Here is a 21,471-nt window from a genome sequence, read left to right as displayed (position 1 = left end):
AATTTTAAGCGTGTGCTTAGCAATATGGTCATCCCAAGTCAACCTACTATTAAATCTCAGCTCTAAGTAGTCAGAAAATGACCTACATGAAAGCTTCCCACCATCCTGGACAATCTGCAATGGCTTAACAGAAGTTCAGGAGACAGACATCAAAAACATTTAGCCAAACTCACCTTCAAATGTATTGCCTCAATATGAACTGAATATTCTTGAACCAGAAGGTGTAAAGATCTCAGAGTATTTGCCAAGACAACAGTCCAATCAGCATAGTTGAGAGCTGGCAGTCTCCTGGACCCACAAAGAGGAACATCAGTTTTACAATATTCCAAGTGAGATGAAAGAGTTATCATAAAGATTAAAAAGAAGGAGGCCAGGAAGCAGCCCTGGTGAACACCCTTATTGACCTACATTTGCTTTGGTATTTCACTATCTGTGCCATACCAAACACACACTGCAGAATTATTATTCAAAGCCTCCAACTTGTGAATAAACGATTTGGGGGCTCACATCGAATCCATTTTTCCAAAGAAGTCTCCTGTCTATATGGTCAAAGGCCAAACTGAGAGCCACAAAGGCCACATAGACAGGAGAGTTTAAATCCATAGCATATTTAGCTAAAATCAAATACAAACTAAGGCACCGATGAATAGTCTCTGTCACTCCTGAAAGCTAGTTGGGTATCCAAAAGAATATTGCTGTCTGCAACCCATTCCTCCAAACGTTCCAGGATTAAACCTAATAAACAGCTTTGAAAATCCATTCAAGAGCATTTCAGGATGGTATGAAGATAGAAGGGGCTTTGCTACCATTTTTATAAATTGGACCAGTGAGCACTATTTTCCAACAAGACGGAATATAAACAATTGTAAACTTTGCATTAAAAATCTTTACTAGAAATAGGGCCCACTATTCTGGCTGAGAGCAAAACAGGTTGATGCAGACTCCATCCAACCCAGGAGCTTTACAAGATTCTGCCTCCTAAGGAGAGCTTCTAATCCTGTTATAAATTGATATTTATCCATTTTCTGTAGAGGTGTCTTTAAAATTATATAAAGCCTCAAATTGGCTTGCACAAACCTCCTCTGAGATGTGAGCTACATGGAATGCCTCGGAAACCCGTATCCAGCCCGATTCTATCTCTTGCCATGATATTCCAAAAGCTTTTAGTATCAGACATAGAATCACATAAGGTATTCCAACGCTTAGTAGCATGCTCTGTTCTCCTGTCAAATAGGGCACAGCGCCTAAGCTGAATCTCTTCCAGGTCAACTTTTTGACGTTTTAGAGCCTTTCGAAGAAATGTTTTTTTTTAACTTCGACAGCCAGGAACATTATCTCAAAGGATCCCTTCTGCCATCTGTCAAGGTACATCTAAAGATATGCATCAGAGAGAATTCCTCAAAAGCAACTAAAATAGTTGTTATATCTGACTGAGAGTTCATACAAGACATCACATTCGGTAGTGTGGCTGTCACCACCTTGAAATTAACAGAGCTTGTACTATCCGGATTCCAATGGAGCAATTGGTGCGGAGTATTGCGACAATGTCCTTATCATGGTAGGATCAAAAGCCCAATTAAGTATTAGTGGATTGTGATCACTTTCTGGCCGCCTTAGAACTTCGAGACCCCAGACGAATCGCCACCATCGCATTGCGAACAGTATTGTTGGTAATTACAAATAAGTCCCCAGAGAGTTCGATGTACTCCAAAAACGAGAAATTACAAGGGTCCCCACTCTTAATATTGCTGTACTTCTACAGGAACGAGCGGTGGTAAGAGTTAATGAGGCCATTTTGTTGTGTACAATGTTGATGTACAAAAGATTATAGCGCAATTTGCACAAATATGTTTTACGAGTCAATGTCAAAGGGTGATTTTAATTTCAAATTACTGTCAATTATATGACTCGTTCTTATTTAGTGGTTAATAAGAGAAAGAAAAACATGTACAATCAGTAATTGGAACGTTTTATATTTCACAGGTCGGAAGACTGAAGTTCAAAGCAAGGGGTAAGAAACTTTACAAATACTCGATAGGGTGTGCATTTTATTTTGGATTTCAATCAACCATGTTATATACTCCTTCTCCAAACCTTCCATGCATTATAGGCCTTACAGACATATCACCCCAAATGAGGGGTCGGTGTCATGGGATACTTTCCTGACCCCACGCTAGGGCATCCGATGAAGTTGAGGCCCATTCATTGGGGGAGAGAAATTATTCTGAGAGAAAATGAGCCCTCCTGGTGCAGAACATTTGTTTTCGGTTATTACCAGAGATTATTGACTGATTTCTAAGCTTCCTGATTGGTAAGAATCCTGTGTGGTTATTACTCCTGTATGTTGTGTCTCTAGTGCTTGAGTGCATAAATTGACACATTCTAGGCAGAGTTGGATCACAAAGACACCCAGAGGTGTTTACAGTTGAGCAACAAAGGTTTATAAAAAAACAATCTTGCTTGGCCCTAGGTAGCTGACATGCTGACAAATAGCAATTGTTATATGAAGAGAAGAATGGGGGGGCTCTCATTTAGATGCACATTACTGCAACGTGTCCACTAAATAAATGCATGAACACATTCAGAGCCTTACAATTCTGTTTCTGCAGCTGTGAAGCTGATGAAAATGCTTTTAGTCTTCCACTAACCTTTTTAATTTCATGCTGAGGGGAGTCTCCGAGCAGCATCTAGTTTTGTCCCTGCAAACCACACTGTTGGCTCATGAAACACTACCACAACAAACAGTAAAATCACCTTGTCCCGACCTAGTCCACTACCACCCTCTTCTCCGACTGACTGCCTTGACCAAACATGGAATCAGTCCATTTACACTACCACCCTTTCAAACTCTTTAAAGACCATACCCAATTCATCCACTCCAACAAGGGAGGGAAATGAGGGCTTCCATGATGTCAATAAGCATGATGTGTTGGTGACAGTAAACAAGAAGGAAAGGAATCGCCTTAGCCTATAGAGGGAGCCCTTTGTAGGTGTCCTGCGTACATCTTGAGTGGGGTACTCCTTTGCTTTAGCCCAAGATGCTGAAACACCTAGTTAATCTGCCTGAACCAATGGAAGCAGAGTCTGTGATTAGGAAGAACAAGTTACTTTCTTACCTGGTAACGTTCTTTCGATGGGATGGTCCGACGACGTATTCCATATCTATGACATGTAATCACCACAGCTGTGCTGCTTCGGAAACTTTTTTCGGCGTCTGCGTCCTGCGTCGATGACGTCGATGCGCCGTCGTCGAGGACCTCCTCCGTCGTCCAACGTCATCCGATGTGATAAGTAGGACGCACGACGCCCGTAGCCTCAGTTGTAGTTTTTTCCCCCAGAACGTGTGACCTAAGTCAACTGCCAGTCAGACACAAAGCCTTGCGGAACGTAAGCTGCAATCGCAAAAGAAATTCTGCAGCGGGGAAGGCAGGGCGGGAGCGATATGGAATATGTCGTCGGACCATCCCATCGAAAGAACGTTACCAGGTAAGAAAGTAACTTGTTCTTCGAGGGGGTTGGGTCCTCCGACGTATTCCATATCTATGACAGACTCCCAAAGCAGTACCAGAGCAAGGAGGAGGGAAAGAATTTAGAATCAAAATTTAGAATAGCCAATCAAATAGCAGAGCAAAGGACCGCCTTGCCAAAGGCCAGATCCTGCCCTCGGATGGAATCGAGGGAATAGTGACGTACAAATGTATGTACTGAAGCCCAGGTGGCTGCATCACAGATGTTGCGAATAGGAACACCCCTCTGCAGGGCAGTAGATGCAGCCACAGCCCTGGTAGAATGGGCCCGCAAGCCAGCCGGTGGGTCCTTACCCGCCAAACGGTAACACTCCGAGATGGCTAAAATATTCCAGCGAGACAAAGTCTGTTTCGTCACAGCTTGCCCCAAACGCTTCCCAGCGTAACCAATAAAGAGTCGATCGTCCACTCTGACCCGGGACATGCGTGAAACATAAAAGCTTAAAGCTCTCCTAGGATCAAGCCTATGGAGCCTCTCCTCTTCCTTACCAGGATGCGGAGGAGGATAGAATGCCGGAAGAACAACCTTCCGGGCCAAATGAAACTCCGTCACTACCTTCGGAAGAAAAGAAGGACGAACACGATGGACAACCCTGTCCTTATGAAACACAGTGAAGGGTGGCTTAACTGAAAGTGCCTGTAACTCACTCACTCTGCGAGCGGAAGTAACCGCAACTAAAAACACAGTTTTCAGAGTTAACAGCCTCAAAGGGCAAGAATGTAAAGGCTCAAACGGAGCACCCATAAGAAACCTAAGAACAAGGTTTAAATCCCAACCGGGCACCAGGAAAGGCGACGGAGGGAACACATTAGTGAGCCCTTTCAGAAACTGTGAAATTAAAGGGATTTTAAAGTAAGAACACTCTTCAGACGAGCGCTTAAAGATGGACAGTGCCGCCAGGTAACCCTTAATGGTACCCACTTGCAAGCCCCTGTGGGCCAAAGAAAGTAAAAAGGACAGAACCATGGGGATGTCACATGCAAAAGGATCCACATTCTGAACTCTGCACCAGTCGCAGAACTTACGCCAACGGCAACGGTACAGAGACTTAGTTGCCGGCCTTCGGGCCGAAAGCAACACCTCCATCACGCCTTCAGGGAGGTCCCAATCCTTATACCTCAACCTCTCAGAAGCCAAGCGTGAAGGTTGAGGGATCTGACCTCTGGATGGAGAACCTGACCCCCCCTCCCGGGAGAGCAGATCGTCTCGGTAGGGAAGACGACGTGGAGGGCAGATGGACAAGTCGAGAAGGTCCGGGTACCACGTCCTCCGAGCCCACGCCGGAGCAATGAGGATCATCCGGGAACCGAACTTCCGTAACCTCCGCAGCACTTGCGGGATGACGGGGACTGGAGGAAACGCGTACAGCAGCGGGAATGACCACTCCACCACAAACGCGTCTCCTAAGGCTCCTTTTGGAGGAAATTCCCGCGAGCAAAACCTTTCGCACTTCCGGTTGACACTGGAGGCGAAGAGATCCACTTGAGGGGTCCCCCAAAGGGCGAAGATCTCCAGGAGAATCTCCTGAGCCAACTCCCACTCGTGAGAGATCGTGCTCTGCCTGCTCAGAGCTTCCGCCGTCACGTTTTCGGCTCCGGCCAGATGAACTGCCGAGATCGAAACTTCCTGCTGGATGGCCCAGAACTCGAGCTGCATCGCCTCCCTGCACAGAGGAAGTGACCCTGCCCCCCCCTTTTTGTTGAGGTAGTGCATGGCCACTGTGTTGTCCGTCAGGATCAGGACATTCTTCCCTCGCATAGTCGGCAGAAAAGCCTTCAGGGCTAGCCTGACGGCCCTCAGCTCCAACAGATTGATATGGAGTCTGGACTCCGACGGAGACCAACGACCGCTGACTGTCAGCCCGTTGGCATGAGCTCCCCATCCCGTGAGGGATGCATCCGTCACGATCGTCACCTCCGGCCAGGGAAGCCAAAATGGAGCCCCCTTCATCAAGTTGCCTTCGACGGCCCACCACAGAAGGTCCCGGGAGACCGAGGACGGCACCTGAATCGAGTCCGACATCCTGCCGGAGGACTGCGACCATTGCGTCTTGAGTGCCCACTGCAAAGATCTCATCCGCAGGCGAGCCTCTGGCACCAGAAGAATGCAGGATGCCATGAGGCCGAGCAACCTCAAGAACTCGAACGCTGGGAGCGTCTGGGCATGCTGAAACTTGTGCACCATCTGCTGAATGTGAAGAGCCCTCACCTGGGGAGGAAAACACTGCCCCAGGGAAGTGTCGAGCACTGCTCCGATGTACTGGAGCCGCTGTGTTGGCGTCAAATGGGACTTCTTTAAATTGAGGGAGAAGCCCAGCCTCTGAAGGGAGTGACAGGTGACCGATAGATGATCCAGGACTTGCTCGGGAGAGCTCCCCCTGATCAACCAACCGTCCAGGTAGGGGTAGACGTGAATCCCCCCTTGCCTGAGATGCGCTGCCACCACCACCATGAGCTTGGTGAAAACCCTCGGGGCGGAGGTCAATCCGAACGGCAGGACCCGAAACTGAAAGTGCGAGTTGCCAACCGCGAACCTCAGGTACTTCTTGTGCTTGGGATGGATCGGCACATGGAAGTAAGCATCCTTGAGGTCGAGTGACACCAACCAGTCCTGAAGCTGAAGGGCCTGGAGGACTTGAGAGAGAGTAACCATCTTGAACTTGTCCTTCCTGAGGAGTTTGTTCAAACCGCGCAAGTCCATGATGGGTCTCAATCCCCCGTCTTTCTTGGAAATCAAAAAATAAGGGGAATACCATCCCTTGTTCCTCTCCGCTACAGGCACCAGTTCCATGGCGCCTTTCTCCAGCAGGGCTTGAATTTCCTGCGCAAGGAGCGGATCCGGACACCGCAAAGAGAGGTTCCCCGGTGGATTGTCGTGAGGCCTGTGCCGAAAGGGAAGACAGTAGCCGTGGGCTATGATCTCCAGAACCCACACATCTGAAGTAATGGCTTGCCACTCTACAAGATGCTGCGCCAGCCTTCCCCCAACCGGCGAACCATGGGACATGGCCTCATGACTGAGTGGGAGCGGCTGCGGCGTTACCTGAGGGCAAAGAGGCAACAGCCCGAGCGGCCTTGGCACCAAACTCTCCGGAGTGGGGTGCCTGGTCAAGTAGCAGGGGTCGCCACTGGCTTGACGGTATTTTCGCGACAAGGATCTGCCCACCGCCGGGAGACTCTCTGGAGCAGTCCAAGCCGCCGCCACCCTTCTCTGTAAAGCCATATGGAACGGCAGAACCGGCTCAGTTGGGGGACCAACATCAAGGATGTCCGTCAGATCATCCTGCACAAACTCCCCTGGGGGAGCAGACCATCCCAAGTGCTCAGAAACCCTAGCCATCAGGCGTCGGTACGAGGAATCAGCATGAGATCCAGGCTCAGGCCTGCAAAACTCCACCTCCGGAGAGGTGTCCAGTCCACTGGCATCATGCAGTGACTGTCTCAACTCGTCAAACTGACTATGGCCCGAGACAATTTCATCTGGAACCTGACTAGGAACCAGGCCATCAGAATCCTCATCCGCCTCTGAAATATAGTCCAGGTGGCGAAAAGAAGGCACCCTAGAGTGCTTGCTCTTAACCAGAGCCTTCCTAGGGGGTCCACCCGTGCCACGGGGTACCTCCGACACGAAAGGCGTCGATGGCGTTGAGCGAATCGGCGCCAGCGTCGAGAGAACCGGCATCGGCGCCGAGAGGATCGGCGTCGACGAAATCGGCGTCGACGTCAGATGCAGCGCCTCCAGAATCGGCGGCGTCGACACAGCCCTCGAGGCCGGAGCCCCGAGTGTGTCCCTCGACGACCTGAGCGTCGACGGCATCGACGACTTCCTCGGAGCCGGAGCCTCGAGAAAGCCTGTCGACACCCTCGACGCCTCAGACGTCGACGTCTTCTTCGAAGACCTCACAGGTGCACACGGTCTCGAACGCGTCGAGGACCGGGACCTGGAACGGGTACGTCGAGAACGAGTCCCCTTGTCCGAACGGGACCTCTCCCGTGACTCGTGCCGACCACTCTTGCGAGCGGTGTCTCTCGACCTCACACGACCGACCCCACTCGGGGGCGCGGACGGTTGAGTACCCTGCGACTCAAGAATCGCCAGCATCTTCTTCCCGAAGGAAGCCCATTCCACCGGCGTCGCACGGCCGGTGGGGTAAGCGACGTGCCGGGCAGAGTCCTCCGAAGAGGACCTGGAAGACGACCGGTGTCGGCGCTTCCGAGAATGCCTCGAAGAGGCTGAGGAGTGGCGAGACCGACTCCTAGAAGGAGACCCACGAGACTTCCGACGATGACGCGGAGAGTCACCCCTCGAATCATCCGTCGAAAGCCCCGCAGACTTCGACTTCCGGGGCTTGGACACCCGACCTACCGACAACTTCTTCTTACGTTCGCGTAAGGCCTTGGACGTGAGCGACTGGCAGTCGATACAGTCATCCGTGTCGTGGGCCTCCCCGAGGCACCAGAGGCAGGCGTCGTGCGAGTCCGTCACCGACATCTTGGACCCACACTCCCCGCACTTCTTGAAACCCGGACGTGGGGTCGAAGACGAAGTAGAAGACATCTTCAGAAGGGTTTTCACAAACGAACAGGTTCGAAGAACCGAGAAGAACAGAACTCCAAAGAGTCGAGGCGTTCAAACCGAGAAACACGAAGCAACACGTTCGCGGAAAAAACGGAACTGAGGCTACGGGCGTCGTGCGTCCTACTTATCACATCGGATGACGTCGGACGTCGGAGGAGGTCCTCGACGACGGCGCATCGACGTCATCGACGCAGACGGCGAAAAAAGTTTCCGAAGCAGCACAGCTGTGGTGATTACATGTCATAGATATGGAATACGTCGGAGGACCCAATCCCCTCGAATATGCCTTTTTATATCATAGGCCTTACCCACCTCCTGGGAGTGTCCACAAAGGGATACAGGCTTTGTTTACCTGGACCAAGGTCCACAAAACGAGGATCCAACCTTTGAAAGGCCAAGTTTCATTATTCTCACGACATTCAACATCGTGCTACGCAGAACTATCAAATGCATGCTCTCTTCCGGGAGAAGGAGAAAAAATAAAGGAACAGAAAAGCAATGACATGTTTGTAATTGAAAACAGGCAGGACCTTTTGCAAAATGAAGTTGTGCAATGTTTCAACACCTGTAGAAGAACCCAAAGATAAGAGGCCAGCAAAGATGTCTTGTGCAAATAATTGCCACCGGAATGCGACCTTCAAAGTGAAAAGGTTGAGGGTAACCTGGGTTTGGCAGGCTCAATTAATTTAAGACTTGACTATAGATGTTAAACTTAATCAAATCTTTATTGTAGCCAATTTAGTGTAAGAGTGTACATTTGGCACTTGTTCACTCAGGGTCGAGCCATTACTAGGTTTCTCTTTCCCAAGATGATTTTGTGTGTAATCCTGCAAGTATCAGCATGCACTGTATTCTTTAAGGGTCTCTTTCTCAAGAGACCTTAGAAGTATGGACTCCCAATTCCAGCATGCACTAAAGTGTCGTTTACAACGTGCTTGGGAGTTCTTACTCTTAACTCAAGTATGCGTCCAAATGACTTAGGAAGGGTCTCTTAAGGGTCTTAAGCGTTCCAACTCAGGCATACACTCATTCTTTTTAATGAGGTTTTCTCAGTTTTCTGTAAAAACTCAGACATCTAGTTCCAGTTTGCAACTTGTCTTTTCAACGTATCTTTCTCTATTCACTCAAGGATCTGGAACACTTAAGTTCCAGAATTCAGTGTTTCTATCCACTGATGCATGTTGCACCAGGATTTAGCCTCAGTTGCTTCTCCTCAGCATCTGGACTTTCACCCCAATTCCTCACGCTGGAATGCAGCATCCATCTGTCAGTCTCCACTCCAGCCCTGGTTCCTCATCCTGTGTTGCCTTGTGGCCCAGTCTTCTCTCAGCTTTGAATCCCCCATGTCAACAGTTAGCGTCCCCTTTGACATTTACACTTCTACCTTCTAGCCTCATTGCCCTGGTCTTCACTGCTCTGGGGGGATCTCTCAGTGAATACATTCTCTGACTCTACACAGCACATCCTCATCTCTCCTTCGCCATACATCTTCTCAGCACACATGGAGCTCAGCTTTTCTTGTGTAGGTTGTTATTTTGGTCAAGGTAGCTAAAGGCACTTCATCGCCGTCCCCAAAACCTCCTTATCTTCTCATTGTCAAAAGGAATGGAGAAGTGGGAATGAAAATCTGTATTTTGATATCTTCCTTCGATGGAAGATGTGTAAAAGTGAAATGTCTCTAATGGGAGGAGTATGACTCTATCCTGTCATGTACATCCTTAATCCTAGATAACCACACCAAGGGTGCATGACCTGTCACAAGAGTAATCATTGGTTTGGTCAAGTAATAACAGAGCCCCTCAACTACTGAATAGTCAAGGTCTCCATTCGCTGGTGGAATGTTTTCCTGAGGTACAACTTCCTGCTAATAAATAGCACTAGTCTCTCCTTGCCATGATGCCTTCTGATAGCATTGTGCCGAAGTCTTCCTTTGTGGCACCTGCATGCGGGATGAAAGCTGGTTAAAGTCTGGGGTTATTAATGCATGTACATCACAAACAGCATGTAGCCTTTGGAACTTGAATCGCCCTCTGGGTCAAACCATTCCACTGTAATGGAGTGTGCTTGGTATTGGCCAAAATGTCTGGTAGGGGACTGATTGTGGTGCAGGATTGAGGAATCCATATCCCGTAGTAGCCTAGGTGTTCCAAAAAGGGCCTGAGATCGGTTCACTTCCGAGACAGAGATGCTCTAAGTGGTATAAACCTTGATGAATTGATGTATTCCAGTAATCCTACAGTGGCTGAAGTGCGTGTACATTTCTCTGCATTAGCCCTGAGACTGGCATTTCTAATCTGGAACAAACCAGTTTTAGGAGTCTGTTGTTCTTCAATATTGGGCTGTGGATTAACACATCATAAAGGCATGCCCTGGCATAATCTCTTTGATGGTACAAGAGATGGTCCATTAGCTTTTGGATAGTTCTAGATGTTGCATGCAGACTGTGATGAAGGCCCCTGCTTGCTTCTAGTGACTGCAAAGGGAGTGGCTCACAGGGGATGATGGGCCTAGGTGAGGCATGAAAAATATCATCTGGTCATCTTCTCTTGGTCCCCATCATGTGAAAAGGGGCAGTTAGAGAGCTCCCTGCCATGGACCCTCTCCCCAAGTGAGATAATCTCAAGCCCTCTCTAGAGAGAGACAAACTCCTAGAGAGACAACAGGTGCTTCGCTCCAGAAGTAGTCCATTTCAACCACACAATACTTGTAACAATTATCCTGCTTCTGTTAATAGTAAATCCGCAGTGCCAGGGAAGTGTGTTTACATGCCTAGGGAGATGCTTTGAGAGTTTCCAAAACCCAGGTTAGATGAAAGCCCTGGGAGGCACTTCACAAGCTCCTGAAACCTGTGCTAAATTGATCCCCAGAAACAAGCTTTGCAAGCGACTGGATCCTGACTTAGACACAGTGTGGCTGTTTGCATTATTTGATTGCGGATTTAACTGTGTGTAACATAATCTTATGTGTTCACTGTCTCCCGGCAGGACTGAGGAAACAAAGTTGCCATTTGACCAAGAACAAGCATCCTGTACACATTTTCAGGAATTACACTACTCACCTACAGGTTTCCAGTGGCCAGTTCACACTATAGGGAAACGGTAGACCTGGGTCATTTGCAGAGCGTGGAAAACCATAACAGGAAGAGGGAAGTGAATCTCAGGATAACCACCGGGCCTGATAAAGATATGGTCCAGAATTCCCAGCCCAAAATAGGCTCTGGTGAACCTTGAGTAGGCAGCCAATCCTAGCCGTGTCAGAATTACTGACCATTAATGGGATCAGAACACTTTATAAAACAGAGACACCAGTCAGGCAGTGTGGTTTTCTGGTGAAGGTTGTGGCAGGGAGATGGAACGCTTTTGAGAGTTATACGACGAGAGTTAAGTGCTGGCGACAAGATGGGTTTAAGGGACTGGAGTAGGTGATTGCATCAGGAGGTGAAAGAGGTACACATGAGAAGGTGATAACATAAGGAGGTGAAACTGGTACAGAGCATGAGCAAGGGGTAACATCTGGAGGTGAAGGCATTACAGAAGATGGGTAATATCAGAAGGTGAAGAGGTTGTAGACTTGATGACATGAGAAGAAGAGCTGGTGGTGTGACATACTGAGAGGAACGAGGCATTAAAAAAGAGATAAGAGCAGGCAGTGGGAGCAATATTGAGGAGAAAGAACAGGGAAATGCGATAGCTGGATTAAGTAGGAAAACACATAGGTGTGGTTGACGCAAGACAGTGGGAGGAGGAATGAGACCCAGGCAAGGAGGCAAGAGCAAGAATTGGCAGGGCGACAGAGGGTGGAAAGTCCTGATCTTTGAGGATAAGCAGGGTATCAGGAAGCAAAGGTGGCAACTGTAAGGAAGGCATGGTATCGACAGAAGGACAGACACAAGTGACCACAGTTCAAGGGTGTTTATTGAATCTCAAAAGGGGTTTGAAAAACGACTATCTATTCCTAAATCTAAAGATGGGAGAAAGCTACGACCATCAAATAATAACGCAGTCCTAGTGGTGCCTTTTCAAAATAAAAGGGCCTACACTAAAAAACTGTAACGCTCACCTGATTCTCGCAGAGGCGCCGGTCTTGACTGGGCGACTACTGTATCTTCAAAGGTGATGTGTAGCACCCGGTTGGCTCTTTGGGCTGGACCTCTGTGCACTGTATGCCTGACGTGTAGAGTAAGATGTCTGCAGATAGAAAATATGGGGTTAATGAACTGGGGTTATTGGGGTGTCCCTATCTCTTTCCTCTTCTCCTCTCCTGTAGACCCCAAAGGTTAACGCTCTCACCTTAGGTAAGTGAATGCCGAGCTCTCCATCTGCCTCGGGGCAGGGTGCTGTAGCCAGTTTCTTCACTGGATAGGTAGCGCAGGCCTCTTGACTTCAGAGGACTGCTGTCCGTCGTTTACTGCACGAACGGTAAGTTTCGAATCATTCAAATGTCTTTTTAAAGTCTTTAGTAATGATGTCTCTTGTTTTGCAGGGTTCCGGCGATGGCGGATGACGGGCTGAAGTGAGTTGAAGATGGAGCCCGTGTGATGAATAGAAGCGCCTGGAAGCACGTGAGTAAGCGCTTGTTGCCTGCTTCACGATGCGCTCTAACTGTCTTTTTATTTTGCAGGTACGAGTTCGGAGCGGCTGCAGGGTGCCGGAATACCCACTGGATTAGATGTGGAAAGGAGTAATGGCACGTGAGTATTAAAGTTCCCCAATGTCTTTAAACGCACCTTGTTTTGTCTTTCAGATGCGGATGCAGCGCCGAAGGCCTCCGGAGCGTGCGAAGAGTTGGTAAGCTTTTGTCTTTCAGATGCCGGAATGCAGTATGAAGACCTCCGGAGCGCACGAAGAGTAGGTAAGCCTTTGCCTTTCCGTTGCCGGAATGCTAACCTGTTCTTTCTTGTCTTTATAGGTGTTGCTGAAGACTGGATTCAGGATGGTAAGGCTTTGCCTTTCAGATGCCGGAATGCTAACCTGTTCTTTCTTGTCTTTATAGGTGTTGCTGAAGACTGGATTCAGGATGGTAAGCCTTTTTCCTTAGGCCCAGGACTGGATGCAGAAGACACGATGAGCGTCCTGCTGCAGAGGGTGCAGAATAACGCAAAGCAAGATTCATCCACCAGGTGTGGTTTAAATAGCCTCCTGTAGTGCTTAGGTGTCTCCTTCCACAGCCACGCCTAAGTAAGAAAAGAGTTCCTGGTAAGAAAAGATTTCCTGCCTTCCAGAAGAGTTCCAGTGTTCTAAATCTAGGGAGTGGCTCCAGCCCCACCCAACAGGAAAAGTAGTTCCAAACTGAAGAGGATCAGAGGCTCAACTGGCAGGCAAGTAAGCAGCATGGTCTGCTGCAGGTAAGTCCACCCAAGCATTATGAGCCCGGCGCTTCCAGCGCTGGGACTGGGCATATTTATGAGCCTGGTGCCACTGGCGCCAGGACTGGGTCCAAAAGGTCCCAATTGGGACTGGTTGGCACTCGGAACCTGGGTTATGGATCTGCTTCCTAGGGAGTTGGGAAAACCCTGACCTTTTGGAAGCAGAGATCATGACAATACCCCCCCTCAAGGCCCCTCCCAAACCGGGCTTCTCCGGGGGTTTTGGCTTGTCAGGAAATGTTCGGTGAAATCTTTTGATTAGGCGAGGAGCGTGGACATATTCAGCAGGTTCCCAGGATCTCTCTTGGGGGCCGTAGCCTTTCCAGTCAATTAGGTAGAATAGTTTAGATTTGGAGATCTTGGAGTCCAGAATGCTTTTGACTTCAAACTCGAGTTCTCCATCCACTAGGATAGGTTTTGGAGATTTGGTTAGTCGGGTTTGAGGTTGCACGGGTTTTAATAGAGAGACGTGGAAGACCGGATGTATCTTCATGTGCGGGGGCAAGTCCAACTTGACCGCTACTGGGTTTACTATGGTAGTGATGGAATAGGGACCAAGGTATCTTGGGTTGAATGTGCGTGGCCCTTTTAGAGATAGATATTTGGTGGATAACCAGACTTGATCCCCTACTTGATAGTGAGGGGCTTCCTTCCGATGTTGATCTGCTCCTTTCTTGTATTGTTCTTTAGCCCTTTGAAGGTGAGAAACAGCTTCCTTAAAGGCTTGGGTGATTGTAGAATGCAGGTAGTCTACTGCTGGTGTTTCAAGATCTTGGAGGGGATCCAACTCCGAGGTTCGAGGGTGACTGCCGTACAAAAGAAAAAACGGGGTTTTCCCAGTTCCCGAGTGGACAGAGTTATTGTAGGCATACTCGGCTATCCAAAGGATATCTTTCCAAGTTTTTTCAGTTTGTTGCAGCATGCAGCGTAAATACTGTTCCAGAGTTTGATTGGTCCTCTCGGTTTGTCCGTCGGTCTGAGGGTGGTGACTGGTCGATAGTCTCACATCAATTTGAGCCGACCGACAGCAACTTCGCCAAAAATGAGAAATAAATTGACTACCTCGATCCGAAATTAGAACCGAAGGAAAACCGTGCAGTCGGACGATGTTTTCGAGAAATTCTCGGGCCAGAGTTGGTGCTGTTGGCAAGCCTTTGAGCAGAATGAAATGCGCCATCTTGGAGAATAAGTCCACGATTACTAGAATCGTATTGTATCCGGAGCATGGAGGTAGATCGGTGATGAAGTCCATAGAAAGCGTATGCCAAGGGCGAGGTGGGATGTCAATAGGGCGTAAGAGGCCTGCTGGTCTTTCCTTTTGACTCTTGTTTTGGGCGCATACTCCACAGGACATTATAAAGTCTCTGATATCTTTTTTCCAAGACGGCCACCAGAAGTAGCGCTTGATCTTTTCTGAGGTCTTGGCTATACCGGGATGACCTTCCATTAAAGAGTCGTGATAACAAGAGATTACTTTTTTCTGTAAATCTGTGCTGGGTAGGTATAATCGTTCTTGGAAATACAATAAGTTGTCCTTTACTGCAAAGTCCTTTCCCTGCAGATGCCAATTCTGTATATCTGCTGGAGTTACAAGTTGCCTGGCTTTATCCTTAACTTCCTCTATGGATTCTGTGGCGATTACACCCAGAATTCTTTGTTCGGGAATGATTGGTACAGGTTTAGGGTTGATCAAGTGTTCTTCCACTCCCATCCGAGAAAGGGCATCGGCTTTACCGTTCTTTGTACCTGGTCGATAGGTAATTATGAAGTCAATCTCGGCAAAGAATAATGCCCAACGGAGTTGTCTAGAGGATTGGGCTTTTGCGGTTTTCAAATATTGCAGGTTACGGTGATCCGTAATCACAGTAACGGTGTGTCGGGCCCCCAGCAGATAATGCCGCCAAGCCTTAAAGGCAGACTTGATAGCCAGAAGTTCCTTGTCAGTAATCGTGTAATTGACTTCAGGAGGCGAGAATTTGCGGGACCAAAATGCCACGGGATGCAACTGATTGGTTACCGGGTCCTTTTGTGATAGAACTGCCCCCATGGCAAGGCTTGAAGCATCAGTTTCCACGATGTAGGGGAGTTCGGGGCAAGGGTGTTTTAAGATTGGTGCAGAGATAAATTTAGTCTTCAAATCCTGGAAAGCTTGTTCCGCCTCGGTAGACCATTCAAAACGTTTGTTTTTCTTTAACAAGGCAGTGATGGGCTGGACTATTCGAGAGAACTCGGGGATAAACCTGCGGTAAAAGTTAGCGAAGCCTAACATGCTTTGCACACCTTTTACGGAGGATGGTGATGGCCATTTGAGAACTGCATCGACCTTCTTTGAATCCATACGCACCCCGCCAGGTGATAATATGAATCCCAAGAATTCAACTTCAGTCACGTTGAAAACACATTTTTCCAACTTAGCGAAAAGTTTGTGTTGACGCAATCTTTCGAGGACCATTTTCACGTGTTTCCGATGTTCAGATTCCGATGAAGAATAAACGAGGATGTCGTCAATGTAAACAACAACACATACATCTATGAGCTCTCTGAGGACATCGTTCATAAAATATTGAAAGGCGGCCGGGGCATTGCAAAGTCCGAAGGGCATGACCTGATATTCAAATAGCCCATACTTGGTGCGGAAGGCCGTCTTCCATTCATCGCCCTCTTTTACTCGTACCAAGTGGTAAGTGTTAGGCAGAAACCTGTGCAGTTCCCTTGGGGAACACTGCAAAAGATTTAAGACTACAGGTAGAGCAGTAAACCCCTTTGGTAGCAGTCTGTACCACCCAGATTTACCTGGTAGCTGTGGCTGAGCAGTCAGACTTCTCTCAAGAAGAGTTAGGCAGTATGTAAAGTATACACAATATGTACCAAAACACAATAGCACAAGCAAACACTGACCAGAGCTTGGTTTCAAAAGTATATAGTTATTTATTTAAAATACACATAAGTTAAAAACACTCTAGCAAAAATATAGTAAAAGTACTTCAACACAGTTATAATGAAAGTAGATTCAATCCTTTCTCCTATCTAGACAACTCTAGGTAAAACACCACTTAATTAAAACAGAGGTGAGTGCTTAACGTTAGATGACACTCTAGTAGTTTCCAAGAAAGGGAGAGAAAAAGTAGAAATGGGTTAGACACACCACTCTAAGGTCCAGAGCACTTGCAATAGGCTTACAGAAGAATAAAGTCACAGGTGAGCAAAAGTCACTAGGCAGGGCCCACTCTTAGAGTAGCCGGAGCGAAAATGTGCCCAAGATCACACTGTTAGTTAGAGATTCAAAGTCTTGCAAAGAGTCAAAAAGAGGTTAGAGTGGCTCAGAAAGTTTAGCCAAAGTGTCCCAGGCACTCCCAGGTTCGAAAGCCGGGGACTAAATCTACCCCGTACAGTCGGTAGCAAGGGAAGCCAGGCAGAACACAGTACCTTAAGCGGAAAGGATCCTCCAGCGGTGGCAGTTGTTCCAGGCAGTGGCAGCAGGGCTCGACGTCGGTCAGGGGAGAAGAAGTTCTCGCTGAAGAGCAGAAGAAGAGGGTCGTTGCACTGCCCGGGAAGAAACCAGCCGCGGAGTCCTCCGGTTAAAGGGTTGGTGCCGACTTTCGCGGTATGGGGGTAAAGTGTGGTATTCCGGTTGCCGGGGTGCTTGGCACAGGCAAGGCGGCCACGAGATACCTCAAAGAACGGAAAGAAGGCGAAAACTGGTTGTCCCCACCAGTCAAGGGAAGGAGCCACTCCGTTAAGAGTTCTCCTCGGTCGTCGGGAAAAAGTGGTGAGACGGTTCAGCAGGGCTCCACCGGGTGGTGTCGTCGAAGCAGGTCGGCTCAGCTCTTCCCTCGTCGGATTCTTGGTCCTGTGGCGACTTCTGAAGTCCCAGTCCCCAAAGCCCTGCTTTTATGCAGCAAACCCCCATTCACCCAGCCTAGCTGTCACTCAACCATGCTAAGTGGTGAGCCGGGCGGCTCACCACTTGGGCCAATCAGGACGGAGTGCGACTTGAGTTACCAAGGTAACTCAGTCCAGGGTGCCTAAATCCCCCTCCACCCCTCCTAAGTACCCCAGACAGAGTGGCACCACTTTGGAGGGCTTCTGTGGAGAAGCCCGCCAAAAGTGGAACAAAGGGCTCCACTTTGGGTCAGAGTTACAGAGGCGAACACCAACGCCATTTTAGAATCAAGTTTTGGCAAAAAGTCCCAACCGGAGTTATAAAAATAAATATATAAACCGGTGGTATGTTTAAGGCTACCGTAAATAAATAATTAAATGTGTTAGCCTAAAACAATGGGAAATCCCATAGGGAAATATTCGCGGTCGAATATAAAAAGTAGTTTCCACTGCCACCAGCCAAAACTCGATCAGGGGGGACGGAGACGTGCCCCCTCGACTAACAGACCCTGGGGCAATCGAATTGCCCCAGCCAGTACGTCCACAATATGATGGTTTGTACTGGTTCTGTTCAGGATTCAAGACTAGCAAAGTCTTTGGTGACTTTACATGCCCTGGGAGACAGTAGTCAGTCCCAGGGTATGGAGTCTATGTTGGGGAGTCCCTAGGACACCCCTGGGTCACGGCACAGAGGGTGCTGTGTGACCCACATCACAAAAATACATGAGGCCCTATGGAGTAAGAGACCCCATAGCCCATTCAACACAAGGTTTAACCAAGAAAACACACTTCAACATGTCCAAGAGTGAGGGTAAAAGAGTCTCACTCTTGGCAGGAGAAAAAAATTAAACCCCAGAAATCCAGCAAAGCTGCTGGGGGACTCACTAGGTAGGGAAATTCAGCCTAAACAGAGAATTCTCCCTAACACTCGCCCCCCCCAGACTAAGGGACAGGAGGATTTAATCCACTCCTGGATGAACCTCATACCTCTAGTCGATGATATACATCCTAGAGAGTCCATCAGCATTTTGATGGTGACACCTTGACCTATGTTCAATGGAGAACTCAAAGGTTTTCTTTTGCAAGCTAACGGACCTACAGACCCTTTGAGGAACATCAGTCTTTTTGTTATAGGGGATCTGGTTGACCAGTCCCTCAGAAGTTGGTACAACTTCTGAACCTATGTTAGGCTTTTTCAAGGGGTCCTTATAAAGGATTCCCTTAGATCTAGAGGGGCCTCCAAGGTTCCTCACCACCTCTCTTGTGGGAGCAGGTTGGGTCTTAGGCCTCTTGGTTGGAGGGGTTGGGGTTAGGCAATGCACCTGCTTCCCCTTCCTCTTAGATCTACCCTTACCTATTTTAGGAGTTTCCCCCCTAATATTAGGATTTGAGTTGGGGTCTTCAGTAGAAGGTCCAACAGTCTGAAGGTTTTTGGCCTTAGACTTTTCTTTTCTGGTTTTCCACCAGCACTGAGAATTACCAGTTCTCTCAGGTCCAGATAGGGGCCTAGTTGGTCTATCCACCTCTTCCTCAGAAGCAGGGGGAGTCAGAGACTCTGAGACTAGGGGAACAATGATGGAGCTTGGTTGGGGCGCCCATGTTCCTAGCATACTATCCTGAAATGTGCCTGGGTTAGAGGTCAACTTACTAACACCAGGGCTTGTAGTGGGGTTCTCAGTAGAGGGTCCCACAGGCTTAGAAGGGTCCTTCAAGGTAGCCTGTCTAGCCAATTTGGTTAAGTTCTGCTTCTCCATACTGGGAGGCCTGGGGGTATGTGACACTACTCCTAGAGTTCTTAGGTCATTCCCTAACAGGACCTTCCCAGGTACCTCAGTCTGAACACTGACAGGGATCCTTACTGTCATGTTGTTACATTGAATGAGGGCTGGTAGAATAGGAACCATTTGGACAGGGCCTCCAGACATCTTAGTGGGACCTTTGGGTGCTTTGGCCACATCCTCAGGTTGAAAGAAGCTTTCATCCACTACTGTTCTGCTGGCCCCAGTGTCTCTCCTGGCAGGAGTATCCTGGCCATTGACAAGAACACTGTCCACATAATACACCTTAGAGTTAACAGGTAGGGAGTTATACACAACCCTATTCTGGGGACTAACCAGACCCATAGGCTCTAAGTTTACAGTTGCTTGAAGACCCAAGGGTTCTTCAGCAAAGAGTTCAAAGTGGGCACTAGCCATCTGTACTTCATCCTCAGGAGTGAAGGCTAAGGAGACTGTGCTGATCCCTGCAGGTTTACCCTTGCACTTGGGATCTCCTTTGATATGGTCAGTACCCTGACAGACATAGCATTGTCCAAATGCTCTCTGGAAGGGTGGCTTGTTCTGACCTCCTTCTGGCTTGTGGCCAGAAGGTACACTAGCCTGATTCGGTTTACCCTGGGGCTTACCCTGGTTATTTGGTTGTTTGTGGCCCTCTTGGGTATGGGAGGTATTAGAATTCTCTTTGGAGTCCTTTTTAGGCTGTTTCTCCCCATCCTTCCTCTGAGTTACCCCAGAATCCTTGGGAGTGGCCCTGTTGGCAACCCACAAGTCAGCAGCCCTAGCTAGCTTCCTAGGATCCAATTCCTGTGAATCAGCCAAGTGCTGTCTGAGCTCAGGAGAGCAGGCATCATAAATTGACTCCAACATAAAGAGATTTCTCATCCCCTCATAAGTGTTCACCTTGTAACCCTTAATCCATCCCTCTAAGTTTTTCAAACATTCACTCACCCAGGTAGCCCAAGGGGTACCATCATGCTTTTTGAGGCTCCTAAACCTCTTAAGATACTGGGAAGGGGTCTTCCCAAACCTAGCTATCAAAGCTAGTTTCACACATTCATAGTCCTTCCTATCCTCCTCCCCCATCTCCATTACCACATCAGTTGCAACAGGGGGAAGCCTAGAGAACAACCAGGTGAGTAAGTCATTTCCTGTGATGTTCTGGAGCCCATGATTATATTCAAACAGAGACAACCAATCCAACACATCCAACTTAGGCTCATACATACCAACCAAGTCTTTAGGCATCCGGGGTCTTTTAGGACTGGAACTTCTAGAGGAGCCAGAGAGAGAAACATTCTCAACAGATAATTTCTTCATTTCTAAGTCATACTTGAGCTCCATTTCCCTTAGCCTTAGTTCTTTGTCAGTTTGAGCATTAAGTTTCTTATACTCCAATTCTAGCTTCATTTTCTCCAGTTCAAAGTACTGAGGACTAAATGTGGGACCTGGTAAAGGTCCAGTAGGTACAGCAGGTAGAGCAGGCAGAGGCCTAGGGGGGACAGTTACAACAGCCTCACCCTCCTCTTCTGACTCTTCCTCAGAAACATCAACATTTTGCTCCATGTTAACTTCAACACTGTCATCTACAGTCGCTGGAGTGGTAGGTTCCTCTGAACCATCACCCAGACTTTGGTTAGCTAACAATCTTTCAATCAGCTCCATTTTCTTGCCCTTAGTCAGGAGATCCTTATGTTTACAGAGCACTCTTAAACAATCAGCAGTTTTGGCTGCAAGGGACTCTTGACTATAGCTTTCTATAACTGACATGTTAGAGGTTTTACTTTTTCAGTGCTAAGCTTTGTGGTTAGTTGCACTAAGGTATCTAAAGCACAATAAAATGTATACTCAATACAAATCCCACCGCTGTACACCAGTGTTAGGCAGAAACCTGTGCAGTTCCCTTGGGGAACACTGCAAAAGATTTAAGACTACAGGTAGAGCAGTAAACCCCTTTGGTAGCAGTCTGTACCACCCAGATTTACCTGGTAGCTGTGGCTGAGCAGTCAGACTTCTCTCAAGAAGAGTTAGGCAGTATGTAAAGTATACACAATATGTACCAAAACACAATAGCACAAGCAAACACTGACCAGAGCTTGGTTTCAAAAGTATATAGTTATTTATTTAAAATACACATAAGTTAAAAACACTCTAGCAAAAATATAGTAAAAGTACTTCAACACAGTTATAATGAAAGTAGATTCAATCCTTTCTCCTATCTAGACAACTCTAGGTAAAACACCACTTAATTAAAACAGAGGTGAGTGCTTAACGTTAGATGACACTCTAGTAGTTTCCAAGAAAGGGAGAGAAAAAGTAGAAATGGGTTAGACACACCACTCT

At 48.0% G+C, this 21,471-nt stretch overlaps 1 protein-coding gene across 1 annotated transcript in view; it reads left to right on the top strand.

Moving 5' to 3' along the window:
- LOC138467193 (tropomyosin alpha-1 chain-like) overlaps nt 1-21,471 on the top strand; it is a 996,954-nt gene that overhangs the window by 159,725 nt on the left and 815,758 nt on the right. The window contains exon 5 of the mRNA XM_069607248.1: nt 1,984-2,011. Within this exon, the coding sequence (XP_069463349.1) occupies nt 1,984-2,011 (28 nt within the window). The remainder of the gene's footprint in view (nt 1-1,983; nt 2,012-21,471) is intronic.

The sequence above is a fragment of the Ambystoma mexicanum genome, chromosome 4q (assembly GCF_040938575.1).
Source record: "Ambystoma mexicanum isolate Mex_15411 chromosome 4q, UKY_AmexF1_1, whole genome shotgun sequence".
NCBI lineage: Eukaryota > Metazoa > Chordata > Amphibia > Caudata > Ambystomatidae > Ambystoma > Ambystoma mexicanum.
Note: the sequence above shows the minus strand (reverse complement) of the source record. Positions and strands in the feature narration are given on the sequence as shown.